This window comes from Haplochromis burtoni, unplaced genomic scaffold, assembly GCF_018398535.1.
Source record: "Haplochromis burtoni strain Fernald_Lab_line unplaced genomic scaffold, NCSU_Asbu1 Contig_32, whole genome shotgun sequence".
In the NCBI taxonomy this organism is placed as follows: Eukaryota; Metazoa; Chordata; class Actinopteri; order Cichliformes; family Cichlidae; genus Haplochromis; species Haplochromis burtoni.
Window position 1 is genome coordinate 2,994,213 of NW_024582393.1, and position 22,051 is coordinate 3,016,263.

General features: G+C 38.7%; 1 protein-coding gene across 5 annotated transcripts in view; it reads left to right on the forward strand.

The window, feature by feature from the left end:
- The window catches only part of slc2a9l2 (solute carrier family 2 member 9, like 2), a 97,875-nt gene extending 76,711 nt beyond the window's left edge, over positions 1-21,164 (forward strand). For 3 of the 5 annotated variants that reach the window (XM_014332518.2, XM_005918700.3, XM_005918699.2), the window contains exons 12-13: positions 3,468-3,595; positions 20,780-21,162. In XM_014332518.2, coding sequence (XP_014188004.1) covers positions 3,468-3,595; positions 20,780-21,022 — 371 coding nt within the window. In that variant the 3' untranslated portion in view covers positions 21,023-21,162. Of the gene's footprint in view, positions 1-3,467; positions 3,596-20,779 lie in introns of all 5 variants that reach the window. The other 2 variants (XM_042219429.1, XM_005918701.2) reach the window with 1 other exon arrangement.
- The last annotated feature ends 887 nt before the right edge of the window (positions 21,165-22,051 follow it).

Consider the following 22,051-nt stretch of genomic DNA (forward strand, 5'->3'; position numbering starts at 1 on the left):
GGGGGGGGGGTTCATTGCTGCAGAAAACCAGGTGAGACAGAAAGACAGAACTGTGACTGGTATGCATCTCAGACTGTCATACCCCCAATTAATCGACATTAAAACTGCTTGGTGTCAAGTTTAGACTTTGGGAAGAGGAAAAGATTATTTCTCAATCAGAGTAAGGCTTTATAGATAACTGGTTTTCTGTGTTAGCATTATAAAGAAAACAATATCACAGTAAGTGAATTTTTCAAATAACGCACCTGATGTGAAGCTGATTATCTTCTCTACTACCTGCTGCTGCTGTTTGTTTTGGTTTGTTCAAGAATCTGAGGCTGTAATGTGCTCACACAGAGCCAGTCCTTTATCCCTGTGGTAGGTAGGTAGGTCAGCTCTGTTCTTGCATGAACACATGCAATCACTTTTAATCAGCTGGTCACATTTGTTAAAAAGCATCTTTTTCCATCAATGGGATAGTTTATTATTACAAGCAATTAAATGTAAGAGGATGCTAAGGGCTAATGGAAGCCATTCCTCCCTTTATTCACCACACGCCGAAAATGCTCATGTGGCTTGTAGCTCATTAACTGTCGCCTCAGAAGCAATTATGTGACAACAAAAAACCTGCTGTGAGGATTAAATGCAAAAGCCACTGGTCTGAAAGATTTCTATCTTAGCCGATGTTTTTGTTGGATATTTTAACCACATTTACAATGCACAAGGCAATAGCAGTGATATCTTAAATCATACCAGACAAGTAACAATGCAGATATAAACTCATCCATGTGTGCATGTCTTTGTTTAGAATCAGTGTGGGAGAAACTGTGAGATGTGTGAGGTTATAGGGAGCCACGTTCGAAGCTGCCTGCGAACACCAATCGACAGCATGCTTTGGTTTACACAGAACACCATCTATACCCTCACATCAGTATTTTGTAGGCTGGAGCTGATTCCAAATTAGGCATAACTTATAATAATAGTGTCTACATTGTGAAAATAAACAATGACCCTGCGTGTGATTCTCTTCCATCACTTGACCATGCACAGCAATGTTGAAAGGCATTTTGTTTTCAGTCATTTACATTCAAGCAAAACATGCTGCATGCGCCCTTAATCATGCTTTTTTTCAATGTACTGCACATGCTATACGCCCACTGCAACAAATTGTTGGTACTCTTGGCTTCTCTGCCAACATAATCTACCCAAGACTCAGCGCTCCAAGAGATGGTTGCCTTTTACTGACTGTTTCTGTGGTTTGTATAAGAATGCCCGAAGGTTTTCTCTTTTAGCCATTTTCAACTGTGGCACTGTGTTTACATCCATAATTGAGGGGCGAAAAGAATTTTGCAAATCCATCTTCATGTGTTTTGTGTGCTTAAGAAAATATTCTAACTGCATGCTGTGTTGTTGTGTCATTTATTGATAAGACAACAGGGAAGCAACTTTTATTTCACTTCAACAAAAGTTGGGTCTGGACCTTAATACCAGGATTTATGCCTATATGCATGTATTGTTGGAATAGAAACTGTAGAGGATTCCCATTAAATAATTTCACAACTTGTGGTGTTTGTGTTAATGATTCCAATAATCAATGCTGGAGAAAACTAAACTGCGTATTAACAATACCACATTATTGAATCACAGTCAGGATTTATTTTCTGTGATGTTTATTGGATGAAGGAAACAAGATTAACTTAAGAGCTGTGATACCAACGTCCTTAGGAGATGATATGATATTACGCCAGAGTGAGCTGATGCACTTTCTTGATGTGAGCTCCACAGAGAAGTTTTCAGGACTGATCATAAAAAACTTCAATTTTACCAGAATTGAAATGGGAGGAAATTTGAGGACATCCATTTTTTACAGACAATGAAGCATCCCCTGATGTAGGGGAGGCTGTTCAGGTTGTTAGGCTTGACAAAAAAAGTACAGCTGTGTATCATCAGCATATACATGGTAAGAAATGGCTTTGAAGCTCAACCAGGGTAACATTAGTAAAGAAAACAGAAATGGGCCAATGACTGAGCCTTGACTGACTCCACATAAGACAGGTGCGGATAAGGACTGAAGTATCTGTCAGATAATTGTGATGAAAACTATTTGAGAGCTGTGGCAGTGATGCCAACCTAATTCTGTAATCTGTTAGTAAGAATGACATGATCAGTGGTGTCAAAGACAGCAGATGAGTCTAGTAGGACCAAAGTGGAATAGTCACCTTTATCTTTAGTGTTGTATTTTTAGTAATTTTAGGTTATGGTCATGTTTTAGTGGTGCTGTTTGATCAGTAACCAGATTGGAATTAATCAAAGATGTTTCCCTCAGCCAGCTGAAGGAAGTGATGAGCAACAATTTTCTCAAAGATGTTTGAAATAAATGGCTGTTTGGAAATGGGTCTGTAATTCTTTAAAGCAGTGGAGTCTGAGGAGGGAAGAAACTGGTTGTTTTAAAGTAATCTGGATCACAGCCAGATGAAAGGGATTTGTTTATGATAGAGAGGTGCCAGGGATCTATGACAGGTAAAACCTCTTTAACCCTTTAAAGCCAAATGTATCATATTTTTAAATTACTTTTTGTGAGTTTTTGAGACTTCCACATCATCGGCGTGTCGTGGAACTCATAAATAAAACTCAGACAACAGAAATTTTTCACAAACCTTAGGAGATATAGCAAAGATAGAAAACTGAGTATGATGAATGAGTCAGTTGATAGGGTTGAACCTTGGATTGTGCTTATTATTGTTACTCAAGACAACAAGACATATTTTTTATGAGTTGGTGTAAGAATAATGGCTTTCATTAGGCGACAGTTAACAGATATGTCAAGCGTAAAAGCCAGATCCTGTGTGGGGCTGGTAACACATTGCCCTAAATGAATAATTTAGCAATGTTAAGAAATTCTGTTGCAGTACAGTTAGAGTGATTATTAATATCTAACTTAAAGTCACCTGGCACATTTTTTTTTTGTCAATTGTAACAACAATAGAGCAGATTAGAGAATTTTTTTAAAAAAATAATAAAATTAATACAGCTGAAAAGAATTTAGCAAAGTAATTATTATAAATTCATCTGATTTAAATCAGCACAGTGAACACATATAGTTTGATGGTCAGGTAAAGCAAGGAAAGTGCCTGCTTATTTAAATTCTGCAAGTCAAACTCCAGTAGATACAAATAATACTTCATTTCAGTGTGAGAAATTACTGATGGATTTCTGATAAAAAGGGGAATATGTGCTGTGGAAACTAAATGCAAGGATGGTACAGTATCCTTGGATTTAGTTGGACTGATACATTTCTGGTTAAAAGTAGGAAGGCACGCAGAAAAGGCAAAGATAACACGGCTTACTTTAAAGGTGGGAGCTCATATTTCAACTTTAAGAGTTAACAAGAAACAAGTCTCATTATTAAGCAATAAACACAGAATTCCTCTCTGATCAAAGCTCTTTGTTATTGTAACTAATGGTGCATCTGTCTTTTTCTCTGTCAGGTGGCATCCCCTTTATCCTGACCGGGGAACTGTTTGAACAGTCTTATCGACCTGCTGCCTTCATGATCGCTGGCACAGTAAACTGGCTATCTAACTTTGCCGTGGGCCTCCTTTTTCCATTTATTCAAGTAAGTGGCATTATTTATTTATACTCTCAGGCTACCACAATATCTGTTTTTAATTACATGGTTATCATGACAAAAATAACACACAGTATACTTATAAAACGTATAAAACGTAATCTTTTCTGCCAAATGGGGTTAGAGAAAACTGGCAAATGAGGAAAGCTAGCTTCTGTAAAGTGTGAACGTCTCACTCACATCCACAATCATCTGCCAATCAAGTTTCTTAACTGCTTATCCAGTTCTCAGCTGTTACTGGACCGCGTACACCCTCGACAGGTCACCTCTGTGGAGCAATCGTATCCACACACTGGGGTATTGGCCACTGGATGTAAAAGATGAGTGTAGACACCATGACACCAGTCGTTGGTTAGTTTAGATCCATATCAAATATGGACTGAGTATTTTAACCACCATCTCATAGGGTAATGACTTGTTAGTCACAAGGAAGGCCCACACTAAATGCATTTTATCATTCTTTTTAGCATTAATGTGGACCAATTTTTTTATACATAGTTTACCAGTGGCTTAATTTTTTAATATCAAAGCTATGTCCATCTTTTAAATATGTGGATATGTGTATCATTCCCATGATATCATCATTATTAAATATCAATGTTGTCACTCCATTATGTTCACTGTATTTTAGTTATGGTATGATTTTGCAGCTTACTCACTCAGGTTTACAACATCAGGAGCATATATTGAATTTACAATAAAAAAATATATTACAAAAGAAGCCAAAGCTGTAGTGTTATTAACCAAACAGCGCATGATTTTTAACCTAATGAAGAAAATGTTCTTGAAATTCATGCTTGTAAACCTGAATGTATTTAAAAGTGATGATAGGAAGATGAAGTCGCTTCGACTGGCGCTCCGACGCACACCACTTAACTTTTATAAGGTAGTTTTCTTCAAGGCACTTGGATTGAGCACAGAAGACTTTAAACATAATCCTGACCTTTATGTAAAGCGCAGATATGAAAACTGTGATCCTGCTTCATTTACTACAAGCCTCGCCTGGCACAGCCGCGAGGAAAAGCAGTTAAGCCATGCAGGGCATACTCTACAGGAATTATGAATTGGGGTTTTATTTCCCTGGTTAGTGTGATAATATTGTGAGCTTTAACTCCGTACCAGCAAAATATTGGCAGTAAAAGTTACTGTTAAGGGGCACTTAACCCACTTTACAGATTAGATATAATTTTCATGGGAATCACTACTTTTGAAAACTGTTTTATAATGTCCTGTCTAGCTTGTAAGCTATTTTCCAAAATTAAGAACTTACCATCAGTGATATCAAAGAGGTTTTAGTTTAGAATTGAATTTTTAAACGAAAATCCTGCAAACTAGAGGTGGTAGTACTGAAAGTTTTTGTACAGATCTGACACTAAGTAAATACAAGGCTGATATTGCCAATACCAATACTGATCATTTTAAGGCAGTGTATGTGAGGAAGAGTAGCGTATCATGGTTTATGAGATGAATCATTATCAATTTGTTAATTCTGAATACATTTTATTAAGCGCTAAATCACTGTGATTTTTAATTTTTGGAATAATTACCAGCGTGTATTTCGTGTATTTTGAAACTGGGTCTTTCCGCTTCTGTTGTTTTAAATGTGCTACAGACTATAAATAAATCAAAAATTAACATGATTTATTAGGGAACAAAGTGAACTTGGAGGGTAGAAACAAGTTATCGATCCTGTCATGCTATTATCAATCCAATACCAATACCGGCAGTTGGTATCAATACTATCGATACTTGGATTGATCTATAGTTTAAAAGAAAAGGGCATTTTCATATCTGGAGTTGGGGATCTTTAATTAAAGATTCAGTTGTATTTTGGAACATGTTGGTATATGTTTGCAGTGTATTTGGAGCTTAACAGCAGTAAAAGATTAAACGTTTGTACAGCCTTCATGAGCTGCGCAGTAATGCTAAAATTTAATCTTACGTGTTTCAGAGATGTTGTGATGTCTGATGTTGTTCATCCATTTAGTCAAAATGTCTTCGAATGTCCAGCAACACTGCGCCTTAACGCATCCTGCATATGTATCCTGCTGTACCGCTGATGCGCTGGTTTCACTGTTTGGACATTTCTTAACAAGGTGTAACAGTGTGAGACGTGACAGCAATGCTGAATGCATAGACACAGAAACAGATTTACATTCAACGCTGCTTAATAAGAGCTCGTGTAGTTTGGTGCCAACAAAAAAAGGATTTTTATTTGAACAAGGTGGCGGTTCAGGTGTATTTTCTCCCAACCAGCACACAAGTCGATACTCGTTACTTTAGCCTTTTAAAAAGAGCTGCTACAAATAGACAAGGATAGACAGAGCACCCAAAAGTACTGTGCAGAGGTTAATATAGAGAGCAGGCTGAGAGTTTTGCTTTAAATGCACATGATTTCTCAAAAAACTGCAAGAAAAAAAAAGATCCTTGAATGTTGTTTGTTAGAAATGAAATTTGGGGTGACATAATAAAAATATACAGGAGTTGAGGACAGAAGAGCCTATCAGTGTGTAAAACTGGAATGTTTTCCCGAAAGACACCAGGTCCTCTTTCATCTCCTGAAACCCAACCGGTTGCTCCAGGCGACTGTTCGTCGCTGCCTCCTCTCATCGTAACTCTTTTTGTTGCATCCCTGTGTTTTTGTTTGTTTGTTTTTGTTTTCTTTTTTTTTTCATTGTTTTACTGCAGCATGCTTTACTGCAGCATGTTTTACTGCAACTGTTTGGAGAAAAAAATTCGGTCTTTTTGTGCCACAATTTAGGTTGCATTAAAAATTAATAATTTGAGCTACCACAACAACCACATCTTTTCACTCAGACGCACAGAAACATCGCATTCATACACACATCAGATTTATGCCAGATAAATTAAACTGCATGTTTTTAGTGATGGATGACATTTCTACCACCCAAGTCGATGTGTGAGCTTTTTATTTGTATTTTTTGCTTTTTTAAGATCAAGGCTGATGTGGTCGGATCCTTTAATGTTAATGGTGTTTACAGCTATAACAGACATAGACACTGGGCTGCAAAATGTGGACATCTGACTTCCTCTGGAGTTTTAACTATTGTGCCTATGCAGTGCTGGTGGTATTTCTTTCAGCAGCTCTCATACTCTGAGCCATTTTATGTGTATGTGTGTGTCTCTTACAAACATTTGGTTGCCTTTGTCTTTAGCCATCAGCCAGCTCACTATACAGCAGATCCTATGGGACTAAAATTGACCTTTAGGTATTGTAAATTTGTTGGGCCTTTGGATTTGCCCTCATTTCCTGAGAACCAACTGCCTTATCTGAAGCAATTTCTAGTTTATCCGTTGCAGCCTTATAGTCTTATCACTTAGTGGATTTCAGCTCATTGAAATTAGTTCTTTAACTTTTTATAAAGATAAGACCAGCCTGTATTACTTTAAAGTCAACCTGACTATCCTGATAGACAATCCAAAGAGATTAGATACTTCAGGAAATCTGCTCCCAGTGTGAGAAGTCAAATGTCTTGAATTGACATCCCTTTTAACAAGGCCTGTGATGTAGCATATGCCTGGGTTGGATAGAATCTGTGGCCCATGGGGATAGTTACTCTTGTGCAGCTACATTCATAGCAGTTATCTCCTGTAAAGCAGCGAGTGAGTCACTGACAAGAAATAAGGCTAGACTTGGTAATATGAGGCCATGATCACAAAGAGGAAAGTAAGCACGCTGGACAGAGAAATCAATTTATATTCCTCATGAGAAGAAAATGGAGATCAGCGAAGCACCATCAGATCTATTAATGTCCAAAGATTGAATAAACTCATCATTATGAACATTAAAAGAGTCTTAGCTTGCAAGCACAACCCAGACAGCCCTGGGACAAGCTGGTGGACTCAGATGGTTAGCACTTTTCTGATTCTGGACTGATGTCTTCAACAACTGCACATTCGTGCAGTGTACGCTTTCTCAAAGACAAGATCAGCACTGGGCATTCAGAGAATCACTGAAGCAGTGCAGCAGAAAGCAGGGATATGGGAACAGGATCGTTTTTGATTGCTCTCCAAGAAGAATAACGCACCAGAACAAAAGAAAAACTGATATGAAATTATTTGGCTGTTATTACAGCTATTTCAAATATGTTACACTTCAAACAGCAGACGTCAAGAATGGGCACTTTGAATGGTTTCCATCATGGTGGGGGAAGACTAGCAGCATTTTGATGCGTCTGCTTAGAGGGCTAACCATTCTGAACGAGGGTGTTAAATTCCTCCATGCGACTGGACTACATGTATAACCTCCTGTGCAGCTTGAGTGGCTGCAGTTTTCCCCAACAGGAGCTGGACCAGTGCCAACACAATTATAAACTGTACTGCCACTCTGGGTGTAGTAGGGGGAAATCAGGCTGATAACACAGACAATTCACTGCAGGTGTTCCAGCGGCAGTTTTCTGCCACACAGAATGGCGCTGAGCTTTTGTTTGTGAGATAACAGAATGCCTGGCACATGTAGTATCTCTGCCAAGCCAAAAACAAAAAAAAAAGCCCAAGGATTTTAGAGGCCTTTTTACTGGATAGGAGGTTTATGGCTCCTGGAGTTCAAGACATATGGAGCTCCGTACTATTGTACAAACTGTGTGCATGCTTATTTTTCCCATTATTGGGAAAATGAAATTTATAGAATAAGCTACGAAGCAATAGAGTCACTGGGAATATTTTTTTACTCACGTATGTGCAGTGATGAACATGAAACAAAACAAACAGAAAAATCAAAAACCTGTTTTTAAGCTTAAAATATGAATCTGGATTAAACACTTTCACTGTGGAACCATAACATGCTCATTTTTTCATTTTCTTTTTTAATATTTATACTTTTTTACTAATTTAATACTTTTTATTACTACCTTTTTATTATTCTCTTTTTTCCTGCTGCATTTTAACTGCATTTTTAAATACCTGTACAGGGGACAGCCCAAGGTTATTAATTCTTTATTTCTAGACCTTTAGTACTCTTCCAGTTACAAAAAAACCCCCCATTATTATCTTGGAGGTTGTTCTGTCCCATATCAGACTTTCTTTTAACAACGCCGGCACATATATGTTCATTAAATGCTGTTGCACGAGGTGTTTTTAGCGAGCTGCTGCTGTGACAAAAGCAAAACTCTCATCTGGGAGACAGAGGTGGGAGTCCCCCTACAGGAACATCATCTGAAGACACAGACTTTGATTTTCAGTTGCGTTCTGTAAAGGCAGTGGTGATACAGTTACTTACAGTGAAGCTCACATGTAATTTTAACACTATAAGACTGAATTCAGAGGTGCAGAAGGAAAGCTGGGAAAGGCTGGAACTGTAAAGAAGAACAAAAGAGTTTATAGTTTCAGCGAGTAAAGTTGTTGGGACTGTCGACCCCTCCTGTCTGAAAAAGCATGCTAAAATCTGATGCTCTGGCGCAGCTGGCTTGCAGACACTGGAGGAAACCCTGGAGTTTTACTGGGGAAATCACAGCCTGTGTGTGTATTATAAATGAACCATCGCTGTTTCTTTCTTCTCATCCCTCTGTCTTTGATATTTTGTAGCAGCCATTAATATCTTGACAGGCAACCTTAATGAGTACATTCTGTATAATAACTGTCCAACTTGGCTGGCTGCAGTGTCCTTTGAAGGTACATTAATGGTCATTCATTGATTTATTTTCTCTTGATACTGCATGAAAACAATTCTTTTATATTCTTTCATTTTGTTTTGTTTTAAGGTGGACCAACTTCTTTGTAAAGACAAGCAGTATTCCTTTAAGACGGTGGGTGGGGGATCTAGCGTTTTAGAGTGAAAAAAGGGACTTTTACTGAAGTGTGAGGGTTTTTTTTAATCAAACATTGCAAAAATGGGAATCCTGATGAAAAGGCGATGAATGCGGGTTATCTACCTTTAAAAATGAACCACTCGGTGAATCATTGCTATATGCGCTGAATCTGACAATTTGTGGCTGCCTCAACCTATCGTATACATCTGCTTATGATCTGAATGCAGGCTAGCATAAAAGATACTGAACTGAAAAGAGGATAAATCAGTCTGACATAGTTCTATCGAAGCAATGTGGTTCCTCATTCCACAGACTGAATACTTGTTTGCCAGCCTCATGCGTCACACAGTATATGTCTCCTCCTTTTCCCCCTCTGCTGTTAGTGCTCATCTTCCAAGGATTTTATAACTAAAGGATTAAAATTAAGCTATTTGCTATTCCTTTGGCCTCTTTCACATTTTAAACAATTATAACTATATCAGTCTCTTTGTGTCCTTCACTGCTGCTATTTTTCATTTCAATCTCATGTTAGCGCACAAAAAATGAAGTCATTTAGTGGTTAAAACATTCTTCTCATTTCAGCCAGTGAAGCTTTCGAGTCATCCACAGTTCATTGCTTTAATTTTGTCCAAGTGTCTCAGTATTAATTGTGTCTCAGTACTCTGTACTGCACCAGTGAAGACAAGTTTGTTTACAGCATTGCAAGCAAAGGTGTTCTTCAGTTTGACATTTCCATTTCTGGTTAGAATTCATAACACAGATCTAAAACAACCTGCTGTTTTCCTTGTGCACGATCCCTTTAAAAATTTATATCGAGCTGTTTTATTCTTTGAGTACTTAAGTAGTTTTTGCTGTATCACTCCCAATGATCTGTTAAGTGAGTTGTATCTGGTAATTCCTACTGACAGAATATGATTTTAATTAAAGCATCTATTGCTGATCTCTCTGGATCTGTCTGTACAGCTTGCGTCAGTCTTCTATTTTTCAAACTTTACACAACATACAGCAGTCTGTTGTTCATGACAGATGATTTTTTTCCTATATCAGCATTTACCTATTTCAAGGTACAATGTCTATATTAAAAACAACATTTTTCACAAATGGAGTGCACTCCATGATTCAATAGCATGTAAAATCATCTTCGGCAGGAAAACTAGAAGTATTCATTTCTTGAAAACGGTTGGTCATCTTTAGAATACTTTGGTATACACAGGATTTCATGTCTGACTCGCTGATTGCAAGGTGCCCTGCTCTTGTGGCTGTAAAACAAGCCCAAATCATCACTTCTCTACCAGTGTACTTAAGCATGGTGCTGTTCATTATGGCCCAACATCTCCCCTCTGGTCTCATCTCTCTGAAGGACATTGTTCCATTTGTTCAGATGCACCTTTCCAAAGCTAAGCCCTGCTGCCATGTTCTTTTTAGAGAGAGACTTTCTCTTTGCAACCCTTCCAAACAAGCCATCCTTGTTGAACCTCTTTCTAATTATTCTCTGATGAACTTTAACATTTAACATGCTCAATGAGGTCTGTAGAGTCTGAGATGTAGCTCTTGGGTTTTTTTGCTTGTTTGTTTCTCTGAGCACTCTAAGCTTGGGGTGACTTTTCTGTCCATACACGGGAAACTCATTGCACTGTTTTAAAATAAACCTGTATGCTCCAGGCAAGCAAACCACACAAACCTTTGTGTTTATATAGGTGCAATAGGTGCATCAAATGCTGGCTGCTCCTTATGCTCTTTATTCCTATTGAAGCATTAACAATTCAATTCAATTCAATTTTATTTATAAAGCGCCAAATCACAACAAAAGTCGCCTCAAGGCGCTTCATAGATACAGAGAAAAACCCAACAATCATATGACCCCCTATGAGCAAGCACTTTGGCGACAGTGGGAAGGAAAAACTCCCTTTTAACAGGAAGAAACCTCCGGCAGAACCAGGCTCAGGGAGGGGCGGGCCATCTGCTGCGACCGGTTGGGGTGAGAGAAGGAAGACAGGATAAAGACATGCTGTGGAAGAGAGACAGAGTTAATAACAGATATGATTCAATGCAGAGAGGTCTATTAACACATAGTGAGTGAGAAAGGTGACTGGAAAGGAAAAACTCAATGCATCATGGGAATCCCCCAGGCAGCCTACTCTATTGCAGCATAACTAAGGGAGGATTCAGGGTCACCTGGTCCAGCCCTAACTATATGCTTTAGCAAAAAGGAAAGTTTTAAGCCTAATCTTAGAAAGTAGAGATAGTGTCTGTCTCCCAATCCAAACTGGAAGCTGGTTCCACAGAAGAGGGGCCTGAAAACTGAAGGCTCTGCCCTCCCATTCTACTTTTAAATACTCTAGGAACAACAAGTAGGCCTGCAGAGCGAGAGCGAAGTGCTCTAATAGGGTGATATGGTACTACAAGGTCATTAAGATAAGATGGGGCCTGATTATTTAAGACCTTGTATGTGAGGAGCAGGATTTTGAATTCTTCGGATTTAACAGGAAGCCAATGAAGGGAAGCCAAAACAGGAGAAATATGCTCTCTCTTTCTAGTCCCTGTCAGTACTCTTGCTGCAGCATTTTGGATTAGCTGAAGGCTTTTCAGGAGTTTTTGGACATCCTGATAATAATGAATTACAGTAGTCCAGCCTGGAAGTAATAAATGCATGAACTAGTTTTTCAGCGTCACTCTGAGACAGGATATTTCTAACTTTAGAGATGTTGCGCAAATGGAAGAAAGCAGTCTTACATATTTGTTTAATATGTGCGTTGAAGGACATGTCCTGGTCAAAAATGACTCCAAGGTTCCTCACCAGCGTTACTGGAGGCCAAGGTAATGCCATCCAGAGTAAGAATCTGGTTAGATACCATATTTCTAAGATTTTCAGGGCCGAGTACAATAACCTCAGTTTATCTGAATTAAGAAGCAGAAAGTTAGCGGCCATCCAGGTCTTTATGTCTTTAAGACATTCCTGCAGTTTAACTAATTGGTGTGTGTTATCTGGCTTCATGGACAGATAGAGCTGGGTGTCATCTGCATAGCAGTGAAAATGTATGCTATGTCTTCTAATGATGCTGCCTAAGGGAAGCATGTATAATGTAAACAGAATTGGTCCTAGCACTGAACCCTGTGGAACTCCATAATTAACCTCAGTGTGTGAAGAGGACTCTCCATTTACATGCACAAATTGGAGTCTATTAGATAGATATGATACAAACCACTGCAGCGCAGTACCTGTAATACCTACTGCATGTTCTAATCGCTCTAATAGGATATTATGGTCGACAGTATCGAATGCTGCACTGAGGTCTAGCAGGACAAGCACAGAGATGAGTCCACTGTCAGAGGCCATAAGAAGATCATTTGTAACCTTCATTAACGGTATACTTAGTTTTTTATAGGACTGCATAGAGCTTTCTTTATCACATAACCTAACATATACCACATTAGATTGGGTGCTTGGCATTCCTGTCACTCACAGCAGTGATTATCGCACTTAAGCAGACTTCTTTATTGGCAACCTGTTGGCTTTATAGATTCAGTGAGTTTTTATATCTATTCAGCAAGTTGTCTCTGGTGACAAATCTACTGAGCTTTGGGCAAACATTCACCAGTGCTGCTTCACAACTGCGAGGCTTGCTCTGCAGCTGCAGACACACCTCATTCTCTCCACCTGCTCTTTCCAGTGAGTGTCAGTGAGTTAAAAACCAACAGAGCTCTTAAGTGGGCTTCTTAAAAGTGTGAAGTGTTGCTCTTTTGGTTTCTTACTCAGATGGAGGTTTTGCGTTGCTTATGACTTGAAGTTATTAAGTTATCTTAATCAAAAAGAGAGAGGCAAAATCATCTTCTCAGGCATTTCGAAACAGCTTTCAGTGTGGCTGCCATTTTTAGATTGCACTCTGGCAACTTGAATTGTGTGCTTTCTAATTAGAGCATTATTAAAATTGTTAAACTATTACTGTGGACAGTGATAGCAATTTCTAGCTACTCCACAGTAGGAAAACTTTGTTGCTAAAGACACCATACCATCATTATCTGGCTCGTTAGGAAAACGGCATTATCTATATAACACATCGTTACAGAGATATTTTTAAAAATGACATTTCAACTGAAAGTGTGACCTTTATATTTCTTACATGGCATATTTGAGTTTTTAACTTTGCTTTTCTTACATTACCTAATATAAAGTGCTACTGTCTGATTATATCTGCCCTGTGTGCAGAGGACATGGTTCTGCCTTTTTTTTTAGACAGAACTTTGCCCTTGGTTATAATGACCCACTTGTCCCTCATTAGATCCTAATGGCATTTGACATTTCAATCTTTGTGAGATAAAAAAATAAAATCTAAATATGTATGCTGATGTTCCTGCACCCTTAAACGAACTTGTTCATTGTATTCTTGCTTGTCTTCGCTGATTTCTAATGAATTAGTTAAATAGATTCATCTGTGAATGAATACATTGTACCGTGAAGCCAGAGTTTTCAGTTAATAAATCATTCATAATTACATAAATTATTTTATTTCCAATTAACCTGGAGGATTTTTTAAATAGAAAGGGCTATTTTCTATCTGATGCAGCTGATTTAAAAAAGTGAATTAATGTAGAAAAACATTGAATGTAATACTTTAAAGCTCTGAGCAGCAGGGTAGTTAATACGGATGCATCTACACAGGTGCATGACTCTGCAAAGTAAATACATTTTGAATAATTGTGTTTGAGTGCCTGGACTACAAATACGATTAACTATTCAGTGCATGTGAATTTATAGCTAAAGCTGGGTGTGATGATGTTTTAATTACACAGAGTTACATAAAGAAGCCTGTGATGTGTCATTTCATGATTCCTTTGCCCGTCTTATCTTAAACATTCCTTCTGGGATTTCACGTGCATCTTTGTTCTTGTGTTTTTTCTCAAGCACTCCTTTGCTCCTTGAAATATCGGGCATCCAATGATCATCATAAGAGTGCAGGAACTCAGGAATGAATCTGACCTCCAGTTGATCCAGTTGGGTGCGTGATATTTAGCCTCTAGCACTCATCAGGAGTTTTGTGAACAGGAATCAGTTGTACAGTGTATTCACAGACTGATGAAGATGAGCACAGATGATATTATCAGTGGAGTTTTCGGGGATAAGATTTTGATAAGTTCTGAAAACAGGAGCAGGGCTTTGAAAATTAATGAATATGAGATTGAACTACACTGGAAATGCAAATGAATTCGGTTTACGGTACACGGGTGTGTGTGACTTCACAGGGGGATTTCTCTTTTTCTTTTGTCTCTTTGATTTTTATTCATCCATAAATGTAGATCTTGGTTACAGTTTCTACATTCTAGCAGCCCTATGTGACGTATGCGACAGAAAATGCTACAGCACCATGAATTATATTCTAAAGTTTTGACATGGACGAGATAAATGATAAGTGGCTTGACAAAACGACTTGTCAATCAGAAGCGGTTTTAGCCTAGAGAGCAGATGTTGAGCATATGTGTTTGCCATGAAAACAGTGACTCAGAACCTGATTGTAATTACAACTAAACTGAGTTTCACCTTTTTAGCAGAAACAATATGTTCTTCCCTCCGCCTCTGCAACTTTCCCACAAAGCGAGGTTCTCTGACCGTAGCTTTAAGGGCACATTCATTGTGAGAAAGAAAAAGTTCGACAAAAGTCATCGTAGAAGTTTGAGATCAGAGTGAAAGTTTGCTTGAGGCACGGTGGACATTTTAGTGACGCCGTTTTGACCTTGCGTCAAATGTTTTCTGCCTGTTCGCTCAGTAGCCCCCCCAGATAAATCTAATTTTGTCCTTACAGTCAGCTGTACCGGAGTGTCATGTGTTGGAGGCAAAGAGTGAACGAAGAACTAAAATAGCTGAAAAGGGCATAACAAACACTTAGATGGTGTTTTCTTAGAGGTGGAAGTTGTTCTTGCATGATCTGTCTTTTCCTTTTCATTTAGTCTTGCTGATTTTAAGAAAAAAACCAAATTAAAGCCCAAACATCTCAAAACTCCATTGGGCGATGCGTTCCTGCACTTCCACTCTCACACCGACTGTGTGATGCATGAGCTCCCACAGGAATAACAGATGTGTTCTCAAAGTGTAATTAATTTTGGAGATGTTAAAATGTTTGCAAAGTCACTCTTTCATAGCTATACAGTCAGGCCCATAAACACTAGGGAAATGACACAGTGTTTGTGGTTTTACCTCGGTACACCACCACAGAAGAGTTTAAATCTAACGATCAAGATCTGGCTATGGCGCTAGGAGAGAAGCGGTTACCAGAATGTTACGCCAAAGTGTAACTCTGGAAAACTCGTCAAAGCTCCATTCTCCAGATACTTCTCTCTGAAACACAAAGTTTGGTGGGGGAACTCATCTGTAAAGATATTTCAGTCTCGAATGAAGTGTGACTAAAAAACAAAAATGCCATCCACATCTTCACATTGGCAGTGTGACAAAAAACTACATTTATTTTCCTTTGTGTCATGTTACCGATCACAATATAACTAGGTAAGCAACACCCACTGCTAAGAATAGGAAGCTTGCATTGTGGAAGTCATTTACAGAAATGTGCTGAACCCTGCCGGTTTCCGCATGTCAGGTACCCTGTAATGAAACACCTATACTCTCCTGTGCTAGAGCTACACCAGACTATGAATCCTTAAATGAAGAGTTGTCAGTAGATGTACAGGAGCCTGAACACCTCACCATTGTGTCTGCACTGTCACTTCATTCTTGTAAAAAATAAGGATTGGAGAAACAAAAGATGATATATTGCACTTCTATCTGTCATGTACCACTGACCAGTAGGAAGACAGGACAAAGAGGTATGATGTCATGATAAACAGGTGGGGTTTTTTGGGGTTTTTTTTGGTATTTTGAACAATGAGATTGCTGGTAATTTATGTCAGGAAATGGAAGGTCAAGTAGATATAGAGCTGAATAGGTAATTAAACAGATAATAAAGGTATACAATAAGAGTGTGTCACAGGAGAAATGGGTTTTGAAAGTCCTAGACCAGAGCAAGAGATAAGGCTGACCTGGCAGGGAAGATTTGGACACGTGTGAGAAACAGAAAGCAACAGAAGGTTATTTTTAGCCAGCCAATTCCACAAATATTGCAGAGTTGCTCGTTGCTTTTGTTGGTTGGGTTTTGCTAGCCCCACGAACTCCCAGGCACATGCCTGGCATCCAGATCCCAGCAGTGACTGACTGGTTTCTGACATGCACCTGAAACCAGCTCTGACCCCTTTCCAGACAACACACCGTTTAACTGTCACATCCCATCTTTCCATGGCAGGCCACTGCTGAGGTGTCAGTTAGTGCTCTGCAGAGCTAGGTGTTCAAATGGGGTTATAAAATATAGCAGTTAAAATCTTGTAATATGAAATATTATCAATTATTAGCACTTTTTAATTCCCTACATGGATATCTAAAAGGACAGCAGCACCTGAACACAGATATGCAAAATGCTCCCAGGCCTATGGTGCAGGAAAGGAACACATTAAGTAGCAATTATACCAATTAACACTCCCGAAAACTCCACCAAGGCTATTTCCTGATCAATGAAAGGCTGATACAGACAACTGAGACACTGGCCCTGGAAAATTAAAGGATAGCAATTAATTACTGTTACTACTGATTTGACTGGTCATCTTTTGTATTTTATCAAATATTTGAGCCAAATGCATGATGATGGCACCAGATGGAGCATGTTAACAAGGTTCATGGGGGACAATCCTGACCCAAATTTTGCCACATGCAAATTGTATATTTTATCTTCCACTTTGGAGATTTATTTTAATTAGCCCAGAGTGTATTCACTTTTTTAATACTCGGTGTATGGGAATCCTACTGGCTCTGTTTAAAAGACCAGAGGTTGGATCTCTCTAATATTAAACACTGTCATGGTTTCAAAGGGACTAACTATTTTTTCAGGTAAAATAATTAAAACAAATCAAAGTCATCAATCAAAGCAAGACTGCCATAATCCCTCTATATAGAATAGAATTAGAATAGAATAGAATTCAACTTTATTGTCATTGCACATGCACAGGTACAGGGCAACGAAATGCAGTTTGCATCCATCCAGAAGTGCTTTAGTGATATAGATATATTACAATATATATTAGCAATAATATAGATATGTAAGTATATTACAGAAATGGGTCTATTATGGTATGTTATAATGTACACGGTATGAAGTATGTTGTGAATATTCTATAACTATAAGTATGTACAGGCTGTAGTGAGTACAAGCTATGTACAGGATATGAACAGGATATAAATATGAAATAAAAAAAAAACTATACAGAAATCTGAGATATACAGTTATACAGAAATGTGAACTATGCAAGTTATAAACAGTTGTAAGATTAAAAATTATCGTATGTACAGAATGATTATTTACACAGAACTATACAGTAGTGCAGTTAAGATAAGTGAGATATCTTAACTCGATGTGTACCGCCATCTTGGATTTGTCTATATTCAAGACAAATTGCCAGTTCATCGCAGAGCTAACACCGACAACCACACACTATCATCATTTTGAATCATCAGTTCTCCAAATCAATTCACCTTTGGCTAATTTGGAAAACCATACAGGCACAGGAATAATACGCAAACTCCACACGAAAAGGCTCCAGCCATCCTGTATGTGTTCATTTGAGATACTGTTGACAGCCTCATTTGAAGTTTTAACAGAGATTTTTTGTTTAACTTGCTCTTTTCTTTCTTTTTTTTTTTATATAAATTTAACAGATCTAATGCGTGCTTTCACCTCATAAAGCCTGAACCATGAAATAATTGCCAGAAAAGTCTAACTGGAGGATTTATGGAACTTTCTGAAAAATTAAGAGGAAAGAAATTAAATATCAATTTGCATATTAGTTTTAATTTGTATCCTTTTTGCTACAACGAGCATTTATGTGTATTTATTGCTCACAGTAGCACCACATGTGTCTAATTGTGTACATCAGGTTTTTCTGAAAAAACAAATAAACATGATGTAAAGGTCTCAAAAACTCATGCACCAAGCAGGATGCACTACAGGGTTACAAGACCTTCTTTCTGCTGCAATTGGAGTCTAAAGCATTCCCTAAGAATTGCAAGAGCAAGAGCTTCTCTGTCATGGAAACTGATGCCATGAAGCTCCCAGCGCACACTTTGTGTGCTGATGTTAATAACGGTAGAGGTTTGGAACTCTGCAGTTATTGACTCAGGCAAGCTTTTCACAAACTATGCACGCTGCTCTATAACTCTAGTCAGCCAGTACAAACAAACAGTATAACGTCAATTTCTGCCACAGTGAATTTTATGGAAAGAAGAAACTTTCACTTGCCATTTTTTTAACCCTTACCAAAGCTGGTGAAGTCATCATATGGAGAAATGCTAAGATAGCAGGAGCTCTAGTTCCAATGCGATGCTTCACACCAATATAAATGTATATATAAGTATAAAATGTGGCAATAACAACAAGCTCTATTTGTGCATGAGATCTGTAAAACCTAATGACCCATCACATTCAATCACATCCATTCATACGCTATGAGTTTTGAATGACTTTGTGTTTGTCTTATTAATGCAGCTGTGATCCATAAACATGATGCTTAATGGGTATTGTTGTTTTTTTGTCTTGTATGCTCATATTGTAACAACAATGATATAGCCAAGGATTAGCCACAACACTCAACTGTAGAGTCAGGCATCAGGACTTTGGCAGCAGATCCATTGGGTCCTGTGGGTTGTCACAGACGCTTGATCATATTGGAATCTGGAGAGTCTGAAGACAACGTCAAAAGATCCACATCAATGCCAGGACTCCTGGTTTCCCAACAGAACACTGCATTGTAACAAGATGATCAATGTTATTCTCTCCCAGGGGTTTTAATGTTGTGGCTGATCGGTGTAATCCATAAATCAGTCCAGTGTGGACATTTCAAATCTTGTATACATCTCCATCTCCTCGTTGTGCCTCCCACAGGCAACACAATCTATGAAAGCCCACAGCCATGCAAATATCCCCTTTTTAACACCGGCAAACCCCTTCCCCCAGCAATGACTCATTGTTGCACCAGAAACCAGTGACTGACAGTATATGTCCAAGCATGGACACTCATTTGACCAGATTAGATTTACAGTACGTCTGCAGTGCATTTTAGAGCATTCACCTCGCCTTTTCTGTTTGCACATTATTCAGCCAACATTCATTTAAGCATGAAAAAAGTGTGTCTGTTTGTGTGTGTGTGTGAACAGCAATTGGGTCTTTGTGTTCATGCCTTACTGTCTGCGTGTGCACCACACTGAATCCAGCTGAGCCACCACAGCAGATCAAAGGCTTATCCCAGTGTCAAAATCAGGACTGTCTCATCCTCGTCAATCCACGGGCTTGCAAAAATTCGATTAATGACAAATGGAGTGAACGCATAAATGTCCTGTTTGTAAGATGACTCATCTACCCTGACAACTGAGAGAGAAAGGCAGTTCTTTCTGAAGAACTTGCTAACTTTGCAGATGAGTGTTACGTCACAGAGGCAGCATGGAAACTGGGTCAGGCCCTTTGCACGATGCTCTGAGGTTTTTTGTTTTTTTTTATGGCGCTATTATGAAATACTCTCAACAGAGGAAAACAGTGTCAGAGACTAACAGCAGTGGTGATATAACCAACTGAAATCAAAGTGGTAAGTAGTTCTTTACTGAGGTCGTGGTTGTTTGGACACTGCATTTCTAATACCTGGTACATAGTTCTGCATTTGCGGTCTGCCTCCTCATAAGCGAGAGATTATAGTTGGTAACATACTGGTCAGGGTCAGCCAAGTTTCTCTGCCCTACACCCAACCTTTCTCTCTCAGACTCTTTCTCTGTCTTTCTCTCTTACTCACATACGCACACGCACAAAACCCTCTCTCCACATCTAAATCTCCCTCTGGGTAATCAGTCAGTGAGTATTTTTAAATCTGTCACTAATCTCTATTATTGGCATAACCCACAGGACAAGGTTACCTTTCATACTTTTGGTACTTGAACACACGACTACATGCAAGTATATACAAGAAGAGTAATGTTCAGTTTATATGCTTGTAGGATTCTTTTGAGCGGAAAATCATGGGAATGTTATGCTGTCCTCATCAATGACACACATTTGACAAAACAGATGACAAAACAGATGCCACAGATGATGTCTCTGCAGAGATGGACTGAAAAATGTCACGATCCAGCTGTGTGGAGGTGGACACGCTAGTAATCATTTAATTGTTTAAAATTCTGCTGTAAAATTTTTGTTTTTTAATAAACTTTACTAGATGTCATCTGATTGAAGAATGATGAACTGAGGGTAAGGATGTTGAAAACAGCACAGTGTATGCACAAATCTGATATGTCTCATGTTTCTTGTCTGTATGTTTTCTGTTTGCACAGGAGACGCTGCAGTCCTTTTCCTTCCTTGTGTTTGTGGCAGTCTGCATTCTGGGATCCATATACCTCTATGTCGTCCTCCCGGAAACCAAAAATAAAACCTTTATGGACATCAGCCAGAGCTTTGCCAAGATTAATAAAATGCCCATCCCCTCGCCTGGTCAGGAAATGGAGCTGGTTCTGTCTATTAACTCTGACATGAATGGAAAAGCCCAAGATGCCACTAAGATGCAAACGTCCTTGTAAATGAAGGAATGAAGCACAGTCATAATCGAGAAGCAGTGTCAAATGTGTGAAAATATTTCTTGTTTTTACATATTTACTGAGCATAAAAAATTAAGTAAAGTCAATGCTTTTTTTCAATGTTTTTTTTTTATATGACTGCAATTTTTTTTAGATAAAGCAATGAAGCAAGTATTTGTCTGTGTCTCTCATTAAGATGAAACAAATCGTTCCTATTCTGTTCCGAGGCTCTTCAGCAGTCACAAAAATGACTGTGGTTTGGGGCTTACATTAGATGTTGATTCCACTGATTGCTTTTACAGTTCTGTCTAATATTAGAGTGCATACATAGTTTTGTTTCGGTCTGTTAGTCACTGTTTTTTTCACTTTATTTAAGTCTCTACCAATGTCTCTGAAAAAATGTATTTTGCTTTGCCAAAGCGTCCACAAAAAACTTAATGGGCTAGGTGTTTCTTGGCTTTTTGATACTGATCTGGTTGTGCACAGTGTTGTCTTCATGCTGACATTGGACCAAAACAGTACAGCTGGGGGCCATAAAACCAAAACATGCTTTATGGGTTTATCACTGCAAGAAACACATCTCAGATGATTGTGTCCTGACACTAAACAGAGGTGTGCCAGAACCACCAGAAATATGATCATTCTTCTTTAGTAAGACCAGTTATAGCAACATCCCATCTCTCTTCATCTCAGTCTTCCCTAAGAGCCTAATAAATGAGAGGTGGGACAGATGTGCATCTGAGGAGAGACATAAATTTCAGGATTATAGCTGTAATCCTGATGTCTTGGTTAACGTCTTAATATACACAACCTGGGAGAGAGAACGCAGAGAGCGCAGTAAAGCTGACAGGGAAAGCTATTTGGATCCTTTCCAAATCTGAAACGAGCCAAGGCTACCTCCCACCAGATGGCTGGAGCCAGCGGAGGAAGTGATCTGAACAGAGGCAGACAAGCGTGGCATTGGATAGCAGTCGCAGTTTGTTCCACAGTAGGGCGTACTCAATATTTGAAAGTCCGCTGCCTGGGGGGCTG